The sequence below is a fragment of the Sparus aurata genome, chromosome 1, assembly GCF_900880675.1.
Source record: "Sparus aurata chromosome 1, fSpaAur1.1, whole genome shotgun sequence".
Lineage (NCBI taxonomy): Eukaryota > Metazoa > Chordata > Actinopteri > Spariformes > Sparidae > Sparus > Sparus aurata.
The window spans coordinates 23,618,119-23,639,456 of NC_044187.1; the positions used below are offsets into that span (position 1 = coordinate 23,618,119).

General features: G+C 39.7%; 1 protein-coding gene across 3 annotated transcripts in view; it reads left to right on the forward strand.

The window, feature by feature from the left end:
• Positions 1–21,338, forward strand: part of LOC115591062 (alpha-1,6-mannosylglycoprotein 6-beta-N-acetylglucosaminyltransferase B-like) — a 140,841-nt gene that overhangs the window by 60,584 nt on the left and 58,919 nt on the right. For all 3 annotated transcript variants that reach the window (XM_030432689.1, XM_030432696.1, XM_030432706.1), the window contains exons 4-7: positions 5,059–5,168; positions 10,418–10,494; positions 10,906–11,085; positions 14,812–14,976. In XM_030432689.1, the coding sequence (XP_030288549.1) occupies positions 5,059–5,168; positions 10,418–10,494; positions 10,906–11,085; positions 14,812–14,976 (532 nt within the window). The remainder of the gene's footprint in view (positions 1–5,058; positions 5,169–10,417; positions 10,495–10,905; positions 11,086–14,811; positions 14,977–21,338) is intronic.

Consider the following 21,338-nt stretch of genomic DNA (forward strand, 5'->3'; position numbering starts at 1 on the left):
CCAGCCCCAATATTAAAGGTTGTTTCATAAATATGTATCATTGAATTTGTACTCTTTTAAAGATAGTATAGCTACAAAAACAATAAAACATCTGTTTTAGCATCAGATATTGTACAAATTGTTATTTGTTTTGCTGTTATTTGATACTTTAACACCATGACTAGGAGGTCGGAATAAGTAAGGACGCACCCCGAAACATCAGCCATCAAACAAACCAACAAGCTGACATTCTCACACCATGTCATGTATTTCTTGCTCTCGACAGCTACTATTGATGAGATACTGCCGGAACTGTCCTCTTCCCGTAAGAAGATGAGCTCATTAGACAGTGAGGGAGGGAGGGAGTGAGGGAGGGAGGGAGGGAGGGAGTGAGGGAGGGAGGAACATGAGAACTCATTGTATACTTAAAAAAGTCTCCCTCCAGATGTAATTGATTTTCTCTCTCTGTTTCTTCTTTACACAGTGTTCCACTTCTGCTTGGCATCTGTCAGTGGATTTTCTCCTGCCGTTTCTTCTCCCCCTATACTTTCCTCCCGTTTTGTCTTCTCTTTGCGCTTCCTCATTTCTGTTTTGTTTCGCTCATTTGTAAAAGAGCCAACTGTCTACATTCATCAAAAGGAAGGAAGTTTCATTGCAAGTAGCGCACAACAGTGGGCCATCAAATATGCATATCCCTGTATTCTTTGATCATAGTTATCATCTAATGTTTTAGTCAAGCTGTTTTGTTGGCTTCCACACGAAGGGGCCCAGGATCTCTTAATTTTATCATTTCTCTCTCGCTTAACACAATGGTCCCCCTGTTTCTCTGGGTCTGTTTACTTTAGATGGTTGATTTTCTCTTCATTTTCTACTTGCTTTTATTCCAGTCCTTCCTTGACTCTACCACTGTATGTTTCTTTGGATGTCTTTTTGTTCTTGCCCCCTTTCTGCAATAGGGTTCCCCCTCTCCTCTCTGTTTTTCAGCCTTTTATCCATTACCTGCCCCAGTCTGTCCTTCTATGACTCTCTTTCTCATCCTCTCTGTGTTCATCTCTTGGGAGAGTTCACATTGTAGCAGGCATTAGAGGTGAGATTAGAAGGTGAGGTCTTATAGAGGCTGACCTGCACAGTCACAGCCAAGCCCTCCAAAGAGAGCTTTAGAGTAACGGGGGTTACTCAGTTTACCAAGCAAAGGTTTTGTCCTTCAGGCCAAATACATGGCAACTTTTTATAGGATGGGTACCATGGCAGTTGTAATCCTCTACAGCAGTGGTTCCCAACCTGGGGTCCGGGCCCCCCCTAGGGGGGCGCCAGAGATCGCAGGGGGGGCGCACAACTTTGTCTGCTCTGAGGTTGTGAGGTTACCAAAATTATATTTGTGCACATTAAATGTATAAAATCCCAATACCACACCCAACTGGATAATCAAAAGTCTTTATAATCCAAATTGAACGTATCTTTGGTCCACATTTAAATTCATTAAACTATTTATCACCAACACCCCTATGAGGTAGGCAGGTAGGTAGGTAAACTGTGTGTGTGTTTGTGTGTGATACACCTGATGACACAAAAAAGGAAGAAATGTATCTATATACATTGTAAAAGAAGGAGAATAGGAGCAAAAACCTACAACTGTTGTTTATTTTTGCAAATAAAAGTTTGTAATTAATCACTTTATTCTTTCAGTGTATGCGGGTTGGGGTCGGGGGGGCCTGGCTTGTCTTCGACACAGGCAAGGGGGGCTTCAAGGAAAAAAGGTTGGGAACCACTGCTCTACAGCAACGTTTGTCTAATGCTCCATGTAACAATATAATGTTTTAATATAATTTTATAGCCTAATAAAATGCTGGATCTCATTATAAAACAATATTAGATAATAGCTTTTATTAACGTCGATGCTGTATTCACCTCACTGAAATTGGAGTTAGTTCTGTCGTATACTTTCATTCAGATAGTATTTTCTGCTTTTAGAAGGTGAGCAATGTGCCATTTGTGCCACTAAATAATCAAACTGATGGAAATGAAAACATTATTAGTTGTTTTTCCAACACATTGGTGGTGCACAATGAGAGGTGCAACTATGCAGAAGAGTGTGAAACAACTGGGATGTTGATCAGCACCCTTAAATCTGAGGCCATACTACTCTGCTGGAAAACGGTGACTTGTCCCCCTCAGGGATTGAAGAGATTCACTACCCCATATTAAGGAGTTTAAGTATCTTATTGTCTTGATTACTTGTGTGAATGAGATGGAGATCAACAGGCAGATTGATGATCAGACCGTCATAGTGACCCGTGAGTTGATCCTCAAGAAAATACTATTGATAAACTAGTCCGTCTATTCCAACCTTCACCTATGTCCATAAACTTGGGGAAATATACTGAATAATGAGGTCATAGATAGAAACTCCCCAAATGATCTATCACTATCTCCGCTGGACTGGGAATACTCTCAGAGATTTGGTGAGAACTTCACATATACAGAAGAACTCAGCGTAAACGTGTAGATACTTCTGATTGAAGACGGTTGATTACAGGGATTTGGACTTGTCCTGCAGACCTCTCTATGGAAGTATTGTCGGTTCCATTTGGCCCAGGAACGCCATGGCATCTCTCAGGAAGACATTGATTAGGGAGAGAGATATATCAGCTATGTGGCAACAGCTGTCGAGCACAGATATGTGTGAAAAAATGATGGATGGAGCTATGGCAAACATATCTGAAAATAACTTTATTTGTCCCCTGATGGCAATTGGTTTCACAGCAGTGAAACAGAAACACACACATTTTAATACACGTATTTGGATGACGATTTTGTGCAAAGCAAGTAGCAAATATATTGACATAAACCAAAATTGCAAAAATCATGCAAGTACATCAGCTTCATCAAATAAGCTGAACTGCTTGAAGTGAACTAATTAGAAACAATAAGAGCTAGATAATTTTTTTGTTGTTGTTGTAGGTTTGTGACTTCTTTTCATGGGCCAAGATGCAGTCTGAAAAGATTAGTTTTTTTATTTGTAGAGTTTCTGCTGTCCTGATATCAGCAGGGAGCTCATTTCATCATTGTTCAGCATGGACAGCAAACAGTTGTGATTTTTTTGAGCAGTAGGAGGGCTATCTTTGTAGTGATGGAGTAGCCAGTCATTTGACAGGAGAGAAGATTAGTGGAGGGGCTGGTATGTGTGGTTTGAACCTGTCCTGGATGAAGGGTAGACCTGAGCTGTTTGCAGCACGATACTATTGAGTTGAATCGGATTTGAGCAGCCACCAATACCCATTGCAGTTTTGAGAGGAGCTGTGTAGTGTGGGAGAGCCTGATGGCACATGCAAGCACAGTAGTCTAGGTGCGAGACAAGACAAGAGGCTGGACCAGAAACCTGTGCCATCTCCTTGGTGAGGAACGGACATTTCCTTCTAATGCTGCGGTGCATGAATCTGCATGAGCATCTTGTCCCAGCAATATTGGCAGCAAAGGACTGTGTCACTCCTAGTTTCCTTACAGGCTGAGCCAGGGACGCCACAGAGTTATGACTTCCCTGGAAGGAGGAGCAGCTCAGTCTTGTCAAGATTGAGCTTCAGGTGCTGTGTAAACATCCACTGCAAGATGTCAGCCTGTGTGCTGCCACGTGGGTTTCAGACCGGGGAAAAGACAGAATTACATAAAAACGTCATGTAAAGACAAGGTAAACATTCTGAATTGCAGCAGTTAAAACTAATTTACATCGTGATTAAAAATTAAATCATAACCCTTTGAAAACGTAGATCTCAAATGAGAACCACAATAAGTTAATTTGTTTTGGTGTATTTATTGAAAGATTGCATTGCATTCTGTTCTGTCATTCTGTTTTTGCTCATGGAAGTCTTAATAAATAAAAGTCCAATCCTAAATTATTTAATATACGCCGCACATTCAGAGATGCATTTCTACATAATGTAAAAGCTTTATTTTATGCAAATTTATAAAAAAAAAACTGAATGTAACATCGACTTCACATTTCTGCAGATTTCTAACATTTTGAAGGAAGCTGTTGCCCCTGAAATATACATGCACTATAGAATAATGGCTTCTCTGTTTTAGTAAACATATTAAACAGAGTGGAAAAACACTTAGTGATGCTTTCAAGTGACTTCTTGTGACTTTTATGGCTGCCTCCTTTTTTATTTTAGCTCATGCAGCCGCTGTTGGAATGTATTTATTTAAGCAGCATTGCATTCCGTCCAATACACACAGACATAATCAATAATTTTGATCATCATCTGTGATGTGTTTTTATGGTGCATTTATGCCTCTGGGTTTAATGAGGGTTAATACCATCTGCTTATTAGACAATACAGGGAGACAGGAAGAGACATGCACACGCACAAGCTCACTCACAGAATATGCACTGAAATCAAGTCATTTAAATGGACATAATGGGCACAGCAGTATGAGAATGTGTGGTTACACAGGCTTGGCTTTGCGTGATATGCAATGATGCAGTCAGATGCTTTGGAAATATGCAGAACTCCAGTACAATGAGGACACAAACCGATGCAAAAACATTCACACAACAACTACACACACATTTCCCACACATCCTATTATGTAAACGGGAAGTCTCTCACTCTACAGAGGAAGTGGTATTAACAGCACAGGTCTTTTTCTATTTCACGCTCCAACCAAGTGTCTAACAATTTGCATCTTCCACCAACACTTCTACATCTGTTGAGATGTAAAACGGGAGGGAGGGGAAGAAGAGAGAGACAGGCAGGAGAGAGGAGTGGGAGAAAGACTGAGACAGAGTAAAAGTTGAAACAGCAATGGGACAGAAACAGGGAATAACTGAAGATTGGGGGACCAGCCCATGGCGGAAGTGAGGGCGGATGTAAATGCAGCAGGGAAGGGACTGTGGAGGAGATGATACCATGGGCACCAGTGTGGGATTAGTAGTTGTAGAGGTGCATGCTTTTTGTGCAAGGTACTTGATTTAAAGTGAGTTTACATTGTGTGATAACTATGTGATCGTTCCTCCCATTTCCGTGTGCTTTTATTGCTTCTTCTTCGCTTGACGTTTGTGTGTTGGTGTTATGTGTGCAGGATTCAACCAGCCGGCCTGGTGGAGAGGATCCAAGCTATAGCCCAGAACGTTTCCAACATGGCCATCAGGGTGGAGCAGATACTGCAAAACAGTATGGTGCAAGGAAGAGGTACAGCACTAATCATCATCATCATCATCAGTGTGAAATGCTTTTAACCTCTTATTTTACTTTCTTTTATGTAATGAGAAAAGAAGTGATTGATGTCATGAGTATATGGCTTTTGGAGACTTATCCAAGGCTTTATCTTGTGTAGATCAGCCCTAATTATAAACAACCATATGTAAGATATATTACGCAATTACAACATCAAGCAGTCTTATCCTATTAGGGCTAGGCGCTCTGGACCAAAATTCATATCTCAATATTTTTGGGTCTAATTGGGATTCACATTATACAGTATGTATTTGTTGTAGCTAAATGTTCAGCTGTATGTCAAAGCCCAGTTGAAACACCACTTTTATTAAAACAAAATTCAAAGATGGGGTTTCACATCACATACAATCAAACACACCAACCCTCATCTCACACAATCAGGCAGCTGTGTCTCACACATACACAGAATACTGCTGTATTGCATAGGTGATACTGCAGGGATTTCATTCATCGCGCAGACAGATTTTTGTAGAGCACTTGCAATATACAGGCCTACATATGTGAGTAAGTGAGGCAGGGCTGTGCAAAGAGTGTTTCAGAGGAGATATGCACACTGGCATGGCTGTACAGAATAAAGGAGCTATGTAGCCCATTATCACATTAAATTAATATAAATGGTATAGTTTCAAACTATATCTCATTTGAAAAAATATCAATATACCGTCAAAAATCAATGTACCGCCCAGCCTAAATCGGGTTATTCCTCCTATCTCAAACATGTGAGAGTACACTGACATTGATGTGCTATTGAACCCCTGTGCAACCTGTTTGTTAAACGACATTGCATATGTTTGGCAGATTCTTTTGACTTATGTTAAGTAGTTTATTGATTAACTTACTTACTTGAGGTGGAATTAGGCGTGTATTGTGGTCATAAAATCAAACATGCACGATTAAACCAATTAAAGACATGAACAACACATCGCAGACACCAAAGTTTAAATGTATTTTTGTATTGTTTACAGGGTTCGTACGATCATGAAAAACCTGGAAAAGTTTCTAGGTCCTTGAAAAGTTAATGAAAAATAACATTTCCTGTAAAGTTTTGGAAAAGTCATGGAAATATTGCGTGCATAATATTTAGGATGCGTAAAACATAAATAAAATGATGTAATGTGCGATTAAAACAGACACGGGTCAGGTATTAGTAAACCGGCCACCGCTGTCAACGTTTTTTGTGACTCTGATTCATGTCTTCATGTCACTCCGCAAGTAGTCCTTTCATTTGTCACGATAGAACTTCATTAAAAGCAGAACTCCACCAAAGAGCCTGCAATCGTTGCGGAAGGTTATCTGATGTGTCAGTGTTTCTCCTATATGCATTCTGCTGCTGGATTTTCAGTGCTGCCGCAAAAAAAAAAAAAAAAAAAAAAAGACATGATTTTTGTAGGTGTAATATCACCGGCGAATGGCGAATTTAAGTTGCACACAGTGAAAGCACTACACCCTATGTTGTCTTGTAATCGATTATTATTGTCATTACTGCTATTTGTATAATTTTTACAAGTCACTGTTTAAGTTGAGTGACTGAAATCCTCGTCATCCTATTCAAAGGCTGCAACAGGCGACTCATCGAACCGGAGTGAAGTTAGTTTCAGGTTGGACATTTGGCGGATATTCACTCAGGTCCAGCCGAAACTTTACTGAGGTTCACCAAGTGTCAGCAGCAGGAGGACGGTCAGCTCACAGAGCCTCGCGCTGAATCACTGGAGACTGATTTAGGGACCGTCATTAAATTATTTAGCATAAATATATTAATACAAAATAATTGTTTGTTCAATATCTTCCATGTCATGTGATCCAGTGACTCCAGCAGCAAGCTGTATTAGTAAACTGGACCAATAAGACACAGCTCTTTTTATTGTATTTTAGTGCTTCCTCTATTTTATATGAATATTAATATGCAGAAATGGTGATTTTTTTTTTTCTCAATAGCTTCCATTTCATGTGGCCCACTCACTTCTGAGACAGATTCTGTTTCCATAAAAAATCTATAATATAGAGAAAATTATGGTAAAAAAGTTATCTAATGCTCAAGAGCTACAGAGCAGCAATGTCAACTTCTACACTATTTTGTCTCATGTCTTAGATTCTGATTCTGAAATTCTGAAAATGATTTTCTTTTTTCAAAAATCTCACCAGTATGCCCTCGGACCCCCCTATTGTTGCTGGTTACCGTCTCAGAGCACCGCTGCTACAAAAAATCTTGGGGAAACACTCTTCTAAGAATTTTGGACGTGTGGGGTGAACTATTCCTTTCTTAGCTGGAGCCAACAATGGGACAAAATAAATGTAGAGAGAGACATAGTGGAGCCGTATATTTTCCTGCTTTTTTGTTCTTTGCCAATCACTCCTAGGATCAAGATGTGTCTGTGGTTTGATTTAGAGGCACCAACTTTCGGTCTTGGAAATTCAATGAAAGGTTATGGAGAAGTCATTAAAAAGTCATGGAAAACTATTGCTAAAAAAGTGTACGAACCCTGTGTTTAGCTTAAACTGAAGAGCCACCTACCTGCATTGAAAGCTGGAGTTCAGAGTGAAGGACATGATTCAGATCTGAAACAATTTTCTTCTTTCTCGGTTGAACCATGGACTCTATTAAGTTGTGCAGATTGAATGGGTTCTATCCATTAGAAAACGGGTGTTGGGAGAGAAAAGAGAGAAAAAAAGACGCATTTAGTGAGCTTCTTCAGTGATGTTTAACTGGAAGTGCAGCTGGACTCTTGCACAGCTGTCAGCTTGTGTTTGAGCTTCATTTGCTGCTGAAACTGACAACGCAACAAAACAGAATACAAACCACATCTTTAGACTCACACATGCAGAGCAGAGAGACACAGAAAGTCACAGACTTGTTTAAATGAGGAAATGCAGCTTATTTTTCCATTGACATCTTGTCAAAATACACAGGTGAGTTTTTCACTAAACCCTACAAAATAATATTGATGCTATGTGTGATTACAGCTGTAACAAAAAAAAAAAAACAAGTTATCAAAAACATCAATCCAAAATCAAAAAATTGAGGTCTGAGAGTTCCAGAGCATCTTGGGCATATTTGGCAGCACTTTCTCTTGCATTGGCTTTAGCTTTAAGGCAAAACCAGAACATTTTTTTAATAAGACAGAAGACAGATTTTATTTTTAGAAAAGTAGGAAGATAAAGTTGAGTAATCAAGTCGTCTGGGAAGCATTGCTGTGCATGTGGGACACTGTGGTCATCTCTGTATATCTCATCTTCGCTTTATTGCTTCATCCAACTCTGTTGTTTTCTGTTGTCTGACTCTTGCACATTTTTAATCAAAACCTAAATAATACTAAGCTTGTGACAACTCTGTACGCACACAGATACGCACACACACACACACACACACACAATAAAACCCCCATTATAATAATTTTTTTCATACTCTCTTCTCTCACTTTTTCTCTTGAGGGTAATTGCCCAATTCTTTACAAGAGAATAAATGAGCGTTACATCTCCTTTTGTTTTTCACTGCTGCATCTGCAGGGACGTTGGCACACGCCAGAATGAAAACACTGCTGCTTCCTCTAATCACAGATGAATTGAAACATTGCCGGCAGACTTTATTATCATACGGCTCAGTGGCAGTTTATTTATCTCGTGGTCAGGCATCTGCGAGTGGGAATAACGGGAATGAGAGAAAGAGGGCGTTATTAGAATTTCCTTCCCCTCAAGCACTGAGAAAGCTTTTATGTTCTGTCTTGCAGGGACAGGAGTCATGTTTTTATCTAGTTAGCCGACCACATTGGTAATTGTTCCTACAGTGGCCGCTATTGTAATCATATTGTAAGCAACGTGTGTCTCTACAAGTGTGTTCACAGTCGATGGAGAAGAGAAGCCCTCGGGAAGACTTATGTGGTGATGTCTCTTTTTCATTAGGCAAATGGAAACAGACGCAACCTAGAGAAGGCAAATTTGTTGGTCCAGAGAGAAAGGGAGGGGGAGAGTTGAAAGACGGAGAAGAAAATGATATTGAAGCTGCTTTGCTTCTTTACTCAGACGATATCATTCCAGTTGTCTCTCTATGTGTCACTCTGTGCCCGTCTTTCCCTCATATCAGCAGCACAGAGGCAGTTAACTAAGTCAGTGGAGCAATTAATACGGTGAGTGTAGCCTAAGTGAGCAGACATACTCGCTAGCGTAACCCTAGGACTGTTGGCAGCAGCGGGAGACAGGCTGTGCTGCTTTGTCAGAGCCCAGTGAATAGTTTAGTGTGCACTGCAGTGGAGCCGATACGGTGTGATGATGCAAAGGGGAAACCACAGGGATTTGTGGGCACCGACGGCACACACACCTGGCATAAGCTGGAAGCGATGATGTTAATGATGAGACAGAAAGTGAATATAACCGCGAAGTGTCCGCAGGCATGCAGGGAAAGGCTGTTAATGTGAGGTTTGGAGGGGTGAGCCTGTGGGTCAAACGAGGTCATGTCTGCAGTCCTTTTGGGAAAATTACTTGTTTTAAGAAATAAGACTTGAACTTTTGAGAGTCTTTACCATGCATCATGTGCTGCTAAATGAGCTGAGAGATATTATTATGCTGGTTGATTGCTATTGGAATAGTTTTCTTCACTGGAGAATAAATATTCATATTAAAGCCATCTGATTTAAGTGACTTAAGCTAGCGGGCCTGTAGACTAATGAAGCAGTGACTGTGGGTAATGCAAAGGCATGCAACCTGACTTTAACTCACAAGAAGCATATATTGTCAATGCCTGCACCTTTACCCTTTCAATTAGTTGGATATAATATGAATATTTCTTTATTGAAATGTCTAAAAATGACTACACCTTTTTTGTATCTTTTGTTGAGTTGTGTACGTACATTTCCCAAATATTCCAAATGTTCAAGCCTTAGATTACACAAGTTCACTCATAACTTTGTCTGTCAAAGTCATTTGAGTCATTTTAATAGAAAATGAAGACAACAACTCCTATAAGCTACTTACATCTTCGGAGACCCCCAGAGGACCCCTTGACAATACTGTACATTTAATTTGACCTTGTTTTAACCATTTATTTTTCCTTTATTGCTACATCCTAGCTCTCTTTGATGATTTGAGTTGTATGAATTTGATTTGACATTTCAAAATGGGAGTGGATCAAAGTATGTTGCTTGTCAGCCTACAGGAAATCCATTTACACTTAATGACTGAGGGTAAAATTGCATTTAATTTTGTCTTTTCAGTAATTAGAGATGGGACGTCAAACCAGTGTGAAGTGCCAAGAGACCCCCGCTTTCCAGAGTGTCCAGGGAAAGTAGATGTGAGTGTCTCAATCAGGTGGTTTAATTTGACGAGTTGCATCAGTAATAGCTGGAATTGCAGTGGTAATTTTCATTTGCTTCTTCAAGAATCTCTATCATATTGGTGCGAGACATTACATGTTGTGATACAGAAAGATTCATCAGAGACGAGCTATGCCAAGTTCACAGTAATTACAGCAAAAACCCTGATGTAGCACTTCAATTAGATGTATTTAGTTGTGTTCCTGATTTGTGGGTTTCCTTGCAGCCTAGAAGCACATAACCTGCATATAGCCCTAGAGTTTCAGAACTATTGCGACAAAAAATAATCTGACCTGCTATTTTTGTTTTTCCATGTGCTAACATGATATTGTTGATACATTATTGAACATGAACTGCCTTAATGTCTTTGGTCTCTGTATTCCAACCAGTGGATGCGTGCACGCTGGACATCAGACCCTTGCTATGCCTTCTACGGTGTCGACGGATCAGACTGCTCCTTTCTCATCTACCTGAGTGAGGTGGAGTGGTTCTGCCCCCCCCTGTCCTGGAGGAACCACAGCAGCCCTCCAACCCAGCATGTACAGGAGGCAAAGCCACCCAAAAGACAGGTTAGGGGATTACTCACAAACATGCACTGCAACAAAAAAGACAAAATTGAAATGCTACAATAGACAGGGCTGCAGACAAACTTTTTCACCACTATCCTGCAACCATCCTGTGAAAAATAAATAAATATATAAACAGCTGTCAGGAAGTGAATGTAAACCATCCCAAAATCTAAATGTTATTTCTTTACTTTGTTATAACCATCTATAGTTGTTAGTAGTAGATCATATTCAAAGTACCTCTACAGCTGCCCATCACCTGACTAGCTCTTGCTCATTGTACACAGATGAGGTGTGTACAATGTAGCATTGTCAGGGAAAAGATAGGGTGCATCCCCCTGTCGATAGCAAGTTTTCTGCTTACTTTCAGATTTTAAAGAGTCATATTTTTCAAGAGAACCAGCCATTGATGGTGACTAGCGCTGACACAGTATGGCTGTACAAGACTGTAACTATAGTAACGACATGGATAGACATGCCCTGTTTTAGTTCCTCTGTTTTTCACTTACTAAGCAATAGTTACGGTTATACATACTCATACATACTATTTGTCCCTGTGGCGCCTGTGGAAAGACTTCATTTCCACGTGACACTGTTAGCCTCGAGCCCTGACCATGGACATGCATACAGTGGGTGAAAGAGTATTGAAAGTGTAAACTGTACATGCTTGCTTATATGCACCACGAAAGAAGCAACTAATATAACTACTTACTGGCCATACAAACATAAACATAACTTAACTTAATGTGCTAACAGCAGTTATTTCATGATCTCTTTAAAGTATTGGGAGTATAGAGAAATTACTTAATTTTGAAAACAACCATCTCAACAGTATGTATAGACCAAAAGGTACAACAGAGGTGAAGTCCTTCTCCCTGTGATGAGAGAGAGCAGATGCAGTGTGTGGGAGTATCTACTGACTCAGTTAAGTATACAAAACAAGTAATATATTTTTTAACCTTTTCAGCCAGGGAAAATAGTTTGAATTATTGTCTACAATTAGGATAGCAGTCAAAAGATTTTGCAGACAAAGACATTTCTTACAGTGGTGAGCTTGACACTATTGAATTGATGCAGCACTCTACATTATACTCAGAGGACATAATACGGATGACATTCAGTCTGTTTCCAGCAGAGCTGAGGACCTTTATATTTGCCTGCTGCTTTATGAACAGCATATTAGTTTCTCCATTTGAAGCCAATACTTGCACAGGTACCTCACCTTACAAGGTAATACTACTCGTTGCTCACAACACTCAACTTTTCGATTTTCAGTTCATTAAGTTCATATAAATACAAAACAGCTGCAGATCTACTCTATTGTCTGTTGCTTAAAAAGCCCCCATCCAACCTTCCAGAAGGCCACTAGCTTGTTCTGAGTGTGCCCAGTGAGCCCAGATTATGTGGAAATACTACAGTTATACAAATTAATTGGAGATCAGGACAACACTTTCTTTGGAATTTCATTTAAAAAAATGTGAGGGTTGACATGAGGGTAAAAGAATGTAGCTTATTATGAAGAATGGACTTTGCTGAATTCACCCTCTTCACATTTGTTTCATGTAGCTGTCATATATTTTAAAAAGACTATGTTACTACAGTACTATCCCCTTTGGCCACTGCAGATGATTTGTGGATGTTTTTTCTTTTCATTCTTGGTGGGACAAATATGCAGTTTTTTGTTTGTAAAAAAAATAATAATAATAATGATTTTTATCTCATGACATGAATAAAACATGTTAGGGAGCGGAAAAGAGGAAACAATTTTGTTTTTCGTCAGCTGCTTGATTGGTCAGTAAGACACAGTTGTGTTACAGTTTTTAGAGAACAAAAATAACATAAAAAATAAGTTTCTCACTCTGTTATTTCCTCCAAATTGTTGCCTTTCATATTTTCAAAGACAGAAAATAAAAAATGAACAGACAGGTGTGATTAATGTTGGTCATCTACTTATCAGTCGCATGTTTGTATGTTCATGGTACCAATCAAATGAAGGAGAATAAGAGTGCTGACGGTCATTTTGCTTTTAAGAGGCTGTGCAGTAATAGGAGTTTTTCCACAATGATACACAACAGTTAACCTTCATCTGACCCTCTTCACTCTCCACTAATTAAAACAGGTTTGACCCCCCTCATCATTATCCTCTACTGTCTAATTTTCTCATTGACTTTGGGGTCATGGAGCAGTGAAAACTTGAATACTTAATTTCCATACACAAACATTTCCAAGACAAACAATTACACACTGACATAGTGTGAGCAGCTTGTCGTGTCAGCCACACAAAAGTGTACTGACCAACAGCATCCAGCTGTCTCTCTTTCTTCACAACTTGTGACATGGATGCATTCATGAATAAAGTTGTGAAAGTCTTTCATAGGTCCTGTGGATGACTTTAATAAAGGAACAGTAAAATCCTCCACTACTTTGTTTTTTTTTTTTTTGTATTTTTTTTATTAAATTGCCTCTACGTTAAAATTAACTACTTTGTTCTTCACATTAGTGGCACAATACAGGTGAAAGTGCCCTCTGGGGAAAGCCATGATAATAAGGTCTTTAAATTTGGATGTTCACCAAATGAAAAAGGAAAGTCATCACTGTACACACATACCAGCTATAGTTACAGTGGCTTGGTCAGCCTTTTGCAGTGTTTGTTTGGGAGCACAAAGCAATCATAGATGTTTAAAGTCGTTATTAAAGCAATGTGTGTGCACTATATTTTGTGTGTATGGTTTCACCTTGCCTCTTACGTTTTATCTGTGGCAACAGATTGAAGTAAAGGAGGATGTCGGTGTAAATGAAGACCGATATCTCCATTTTACCTTCTGACCCAAATCACTAAACTGTGGATTACAGTCTTCCTCTATCTTGCGCACAGACAGTGTAGAGCCAAGGTTGTTCTCAGAGGAAGAGAGTCTGGATTGTTTAGAGACTTAGCTGCTGTTATAAATTCTGTATATACTTTTCTTTGACAGGCGAAACAAAAGCCAGCCTCGAAATAGTAAAACTAATTCACACAATTCTCTTTTGACACACTGTTTTTCTTGAAATACTTCTCTAAAACAGCAGCGTTGACAAGACAAATAATGCATCATGCAAAATGGTTTATTCTTTCAAAAATCCAGCAATTGTTTTCCTGCCTTTGCAGAGAATACAGATTTAACCATCACACACAAGAAAAAGATCTACATGCACAAGTTACATTAGCTGATGTAACTTGTGCATGCAATTCGCACAATGTATCAGTCATTCATGAAAATCTACATTAGCAACTTCATCAAGTGAATACTGCTAACACTATTATTATTGCTTATCCTACTTAGTTAAAGCTTCTGAAGCGTGGAAAGTGCCGCTTTACATCAGTTATTATGCTATTGTTACTTACCGTGGTTCTGACAAGCACCAGAATATTCACCCATAATCGCTTCTCAAGTAACCTCCCCTGTGACAGTGTGGAAAGAAGGTCAGAGACTTAACAACCCACAAATATAACCCATGAATCACATGGAAATAAAGTTATCAACACATGTCACTCTGATCAAAAGTGGTGCAAGGAGAAAAGTCAACTGATCACCAAAGACGGTAGTATTTTATCCACTGGGCACAATGTTCAAGTTCTTGAGAATCCATCCAATAGTTGTTGAGATATGCCCTATTATTATATACTATTCTCACACTCTCTCTTCACTTCTTTCCATCTCCACTTTTACTTTCCATCCATTCCCTTCCCAGGCTGCCTTCCGCACAGACCTCACTGTGCTGCTGGACCAGGTTGGGACAGGAAAGGAGTCCCTTAGCTTCATGAAGCGCCGGATTCGCCGCCTAGCACAGCAGTGGGCAACGGCTGCCAACCGCCTGGACGCCAAGCTGGAGCAACGGTGGAGGGACCAGAAGAAGGTGAAAGACAGAGAATGTTGGCTGTTTTTTGTGACTGTAATTAGGTGCTTTAATAACCTTGGTGGGATGGTGGAGCAACATTACATAGTTTTATCCTTTTGTGCAGCACTTTGGAAACCATGTGTTTGTTAAAATCGTGCTGTATAAATAAAGTGGATTGGATTGGATAGTTGAACTGAACTTCATGAAAAACATAAACACGTATAGCTCAGCTTAAAGTACCAGGTAATAACCACTTGAGTATGAGTTTGTACGAGACTCAAATTGATCTACAAATGATTTTACTGCAAAACAGAGGACGCAGGGTTAGCTTTTGATTCAAAGATTTTTAGGCATGACTGCCTACCAAATAAGTATTTGTGCATAAAAAAGCTCTTTCAGATGCCTTTCGAGGGTTCTCAGTTTGAATGACGGCAAGAGAAAAATGATAGAGGAGGTAATGATAGGTTGTCATGCTTGCTGTCTACATTCTTCTTCTGTTATTGGTGTGTAACTGTCTTTCAAAAAAAGCTCAATAATGTAGAATACGAATTTACTGTCGTGTCACAGTGTTAAATTGTTAAGCCTCATTTTGTTTGGCACTGAAGCGGCACAGTATCGTCTTGGCTAGTTCCTGCTTGTAGCCATGCACGCCAAGGGCTTAGTGTGAGAGAAAGGAAGAAAGAGATGTGAGGATGGATGAGGGAGAAGAAATGAAAGGGAGAAAAGAGGTAAGAAACGATGATGATGAATGATTGGGATTATGATGAAATGCCAAGCAGTATCAGCGCCAGAGGGAGAAGAATGAGATGAGTAAGGAAGGACATGAGGTGGATGGATGGTAGTTTAGAGGGTACAGTAGAATGTGGATTAAGAAAAGATTGATGGAGCTGGAGGGGGGAGGCATCACTGAGACAAGCAAGCAACAAAGACTGGAAGGCCAAGATGTCATTAAAAACTGGTTAATGACACAAAACTTTTCAATTTCAAGGCTTACGTTTCCAAATGTCAAGCAAAACAATATGTAATTAAAACTTTGGGAATCTTAGAAACTTTCTTTGCTGCATGTAACCTTTCACTACACCACATTTTCGGTTTTGTCAGGCCTCCTTACCTTTTACATTTCTCACCCTGCTCCGCGTAGACTCATAATCTTTTAGTTAAGACCATAATGATAAATGAAGGAGTTAATGTGAGAAGGCAGATTGAGCACACAGTCTGTTTCTTTCCCCAAAAATGTTTCTCTCTGCCTCCATCACTCTCTAAAATAAGTTAACCAGGGTGGAAATAGTCCTCTGTCACTGAGATTGATGTTGTCCTTTCTTGTAGTGCACTGAGGGGATTTGTTATCCTCTGTCGTGGCTCTCTGGCTGCTTTAACTGCCTATATGCCTTAAAACATGCTGTCTCAACAGCAGATGCCCTGGTGTTTGGTAAGAGTTCGCTTTGGCTGTCAAAAGCTGTTTATCATAATAATTAGCAAACGATGTAAAAATGTTTTTTTTTTTTTTTTTTTTTTTTTTTTATTATCTGTGTATGGCTGCTAATTGGATATCATTGCAATTCAAGCAAAAGGCAGAATATCATACAATTTCTTTAAAAATTGAAGGAGACATATTATGATCTTTTTCAAGTTCATTGTTTTATTTTTTCCGATTACCACAAGAAAGGTTTACATACACAACCCAGCACCAGTTGCTAACAACAACAATTAACAATGCCAAAACATTTTTTTGTGCCAAACTAGCCATTAGGCATAAATTATTGAAATGTCTGGGAATTAAAGGTGACACTACTGATGAGGCGTTTCAGGAGCAGTGTTTTCCGTGAGAGAAAGGAGCTTCTTTGGTGCAGACTTTGACATTAACTTTCACAATCTTTTACGTGCACAAGAACAACCAGTATATGACCAGTAAGGAACCAGTAAGGAAGAACAAAACAAAAAAAGTATGATAGAACTCCTTTAAATCTCCTTCTGCAGCATACCATTTACCATTACCCCACTCCCTGAGAGGAAGATTCTTTTTCTTGAAAAATTTAAAATGAACACTGACTTTAACATTGCGAAGGAGAACGCTTGTTTGATTTTAATTAACTCTGACTTTAAAAGAAAACAGAAAAACATTGTCTGAAATGAATTAAGTGTGGCCTTGCACTTGTCTAACCTTTGTCTTTGAAAAAAGTCCCTCCTTTCCAATAGCAATTTTAGCATTCTGCTTAAGTGTGCAGTCTTTGCAATTCCAATGGGGCTCTGTTGGTTTAGTTCTGTTTCCTTGTTTGGCTTTCCCTTTGATTGTAAGCAGAGTGGATGTTTACTCAGAAAAATAATAAATTAGCAGAGCAGAGAGGTGAGGATGGAGGGAGGAGGATGGAAAAAACAAGATTATTCCTTGAATGTCAATGCCAGACACAAGGAAAGGACCCTAGAGTCGAAGCGGAAGAGATTTTCTACAGTGAAATATATTGAAGAGATAGCTGTTTGAGAGATTTTATATGCAGTGTCCCGCAGTGAGCGATGAAGTAGAAGCCAGCCTTAGATATTCTAAGAAACCTTTTTTTGTGACTAATCTGCCCATTTCCTCAGTGCTAGCGGAGTTCAGAAAGAATACAGTCAACCTTTTGCTGCACTTCCCTGTCAAAGCTGTTAGACATTTGAAAGCTGATCTTTTTTTGGGGGGGTGTGCCGTTATCAAACTTAATGAAAAGCCTGGGTCAACCCGTTCAGCCATTATAACGTAGCTGATGGAACATTTTGTATTTAACAAATCGCTGTTCTCTTTTAGCGAGACATCAAAGGAGACACATTTGACTAAGCTGTGTCATAATGGAAAGGTTTTGAAGAGACGATAGCACAGATCCAAAAGCACTGACTGTATCTTTTTTAACCTGCTGCAGTGAATTCACTGCCTGTCTGGTGTTAGTTTAAGTGTTTCAGCAAGTGAGTTTGTGTGCATTTGTGCCTACTTGGTGTGTGTTGAACATGCACATTTTGTGTGTTTGTCAGCACATGCCAAACTGTTAATTCCCCTTCTCCCTGTGTCTGCTCTCTTGAGAGTTAATTGACCTCTGACTGATGGAGTGCAGACAGTGTTGGAGACTAATTGGTTATGGAAGGTGAAGTGAGGAGGCTGGTGCAGGGAGGGCGTAAGGAAAAGTCAAAGTTTGGAGATAAAGAGAAGGGGACGTGAGGAGAAATAAAGAGGAAGGAAGTGTGGTGTGTATGGGCGTCGATGGAGTATGATGGAGAAGGTGAAAGTAAGGGTAAAGCAGTGATGGTTGGCAGTGCCAGCTTGTGTTGCCACCCGTGGCCTTCCATCGGACAGCTGCGACCTTCATAAGGGCCATGGTGCATGAGCAAACAGGGTCACACACTCACGCATGCATACATCGCGCCAGCAGATGCCAAGTTAAGAATTAGCATTCTTCTGTTGTTAGCCTGTTAGTGATAAGTGGAGCAGTGGAGTGTTACCATATACTTGAGTGCCACTTGTACTCTCCTGCTCTCATATGAAAGCACCAAAGACTTTACAGGGATTTTACCGAGACACACAGTTGCATTACGTGAAACACCTACACATGAAAGACAATGAATTTCCTTTACCCCAGTTATATAATCACAGAAAAGAAGATTTGAGGGGTGGTGCAGGAACACATGTACTGACAGACAGGCGTTGTAGAGGTGAGCTAGAGAGTGCGTCGTAATCGTTTCCCTCTGTCTCGGCCAGTATAGCGGGGCTTTGTGTTCAAACCCCACGGGACATTAACAGTAGAGAGTAGCTTCAGATCCTTTTGGTGAATCCCCAGAGCCTCCACACTAAACACACGAACATCCACACACACTGAGTTCATTGATGTATGTCAGTGTGAAACAAATGTGAGCAAACAAACAAAATTCAAAACCCATCAGCGCACACACACGCACTCAGACACACACACCATCTGGGAGGAGCATAAGTCCACTGTATAAAGAGCTCCACTCTCTCGTGTGTGATTAGATTCCTGGGGGATGCAGCCGGTCGTGATACAGGAGATTATGAGGAAGCACAGCTTTACCTTTCGACTTCCCATTGTATGGCTTTTTTTTTCTCCGTTCAAGTGAGGGGTGGCCAAATATGCGAGATAGTGTTGGTGGTGATCTGCACAGTAAAACAGAGTGAGAAACACCCACCCTAGTTCCTCGCCCCTTTCTTTTCTAGCTATTGATTCTTACTCTGTGATATAGAGGTTTTTTCTCTACGGTTGATATGTATCACTGTACTCCACTCAGTCCAGATTGGTGCAAGTTGCCCAGTTTTGTGAAGCACCCTTACCTCACTCCCTATTAACTTGTGTCTGCGTGGCTGCAGTTTTATAGAATCCAATCCACAGTTATTCAGCTCTTCTGCCACTGTGTGATATCTCTCATATTTATTTAGTAGCACTGCTGTGCTGCTGTCAGTACGTGAAACTCATCTTCTTCTGTCTCCATTTCTGCGCGGTTGCCAGTGTTTGTGTGATACACCCTCACCAGCACCACAACAGCCACCCAGCCAAGAGAATGAATAGTATTGGCGCCATGAATTCTCGCTCTTGCCATCTGCCACCCAAACTGTAATTAAATTTCACTTATCTTTTTTTATGAAGCAGAAGTTAATAGAGCAGGCTTATTAAATCAGGGGATTTTTCACGCCAGCTGGAGTGTCGCTGGAGCTTGACTCTGCCGCATACACACCATTGTCCAATGTTTTACACACGTTTTGGACATCAGTGAAACGACTTAAGCAGTTGTTCTTGTTGTATACAGCTCTACTACAAAATAACCTCCCATCACTTTACCGCACTATTGTTAAGCCATTAAATCAGATATCCTGACCAATATTTATTTTTCTCTCTCCCTCTCTGCTCAGACAAAAAAAATAACAAGAATGCAAATATCAATTCATGCATAATCCTCTTCAGGATCATAAACTGTACGATGTGTAGGTATGTACATTAGTGCAATGTAGCTAATGTGTTATGATGGAGAGGGGATGAGAGGGCCCACTTCTTAAAAGCTCTTTGATATTTGTAATCATTACCTCTGCAGTCCACAGCTGTGAAGGTAAAGACATAAGATGCACATGCACTTACATACAATCAGAGTGATGGAGACATATTTGGCAATCAGAGTCAAACTTTGTGTTAAACTCCACACAGCTGGCCTTAAGCTCATTATGTTTGTTGCATGGAGGTGTTCATGCTGCGTTAGTTAATCAGGATTACTCAGCAGAGCAGCGTTTGGACATGGCTGTGTCTAATCCGCTGTGAAAGGCAATGTGTTGCTCATTTCTCGGTGGGTTGCACTAATTATGCAGTGGCGAGGTGGACATGCATGACGGGACTGTATCCTGTAAGTGCAAAGTTGTATGACAGTGCAACATATTAACTATGATAATTTCCTCATATGTGTTGTATGATTTTTTTTTAAAACAAAAGGTGATTTCACCACTGGAAGCGAAAGCTTTAGGGACAGCAGTAATCTGTATAGGCATATGTTGCATATGAAATGAGTTGGATATAAAAGTCCATAATGATGGATTTCTACATGTGCATGCTGTTTCATTGGACCATGAGGGGATAAGTCGCCAGGGATTTCAAAGAATTACTTTTCAGTTTCCATAATTTTCTTTTGGGTCTGAAATTCTAATGATTTTAATCCTCAAACTCATTAAAACAGTTTGCAGTGCAGCAGCTTAACTTTCAAGGAGCTTAACTTTACACAGCACACACACACATATATAAATAGTATAATGTAAATCAGATTAAATTATATACACATTAAAAATTGTGTATATAAATTATCGCTTCATAAGCAAGATATCTAACATCTTGTAAGTTACGTTATTTTAACAGATGTACAGTACATTGTGCTGAAGAATGGATGGATGTTTTTCAGGCTTCTTATCTAACAGGACACATACACTTTTTAAATAGAACTAATGACGTTTTGAGTATTTCTCCCATCTAATCTATGAGTTAAGAGCTGCCACTTTGCAAAATGTGAAACAGAGTTGACAAACAAAGTACTGCCTACTGAGCAGCAGGACATCATTAGTAATTAGTGTATTGTATTGGGGGAGCTTTCTTAAAGTTAGTAAATTGTTTATTAAATGTTACGAAATTACTCGGAAACGTATTCATAACTTAACTAACTTATTTATGTGTTTTTTTGAACCTTTGAACTTTGAACTTTACCTCATTAAGGCATAATTACTGTTTTTTTTTTTTACAACTGGAAAACATATTCCAGAAGCAGTCAGACCAAGCAAGAAATGCGTGATTGGAGGTAACTTTACCTTACCATCAGTCATATACATTTATCACAGGTCAGTTAATAGACAAACTTATTTGTTCAACATATAATTG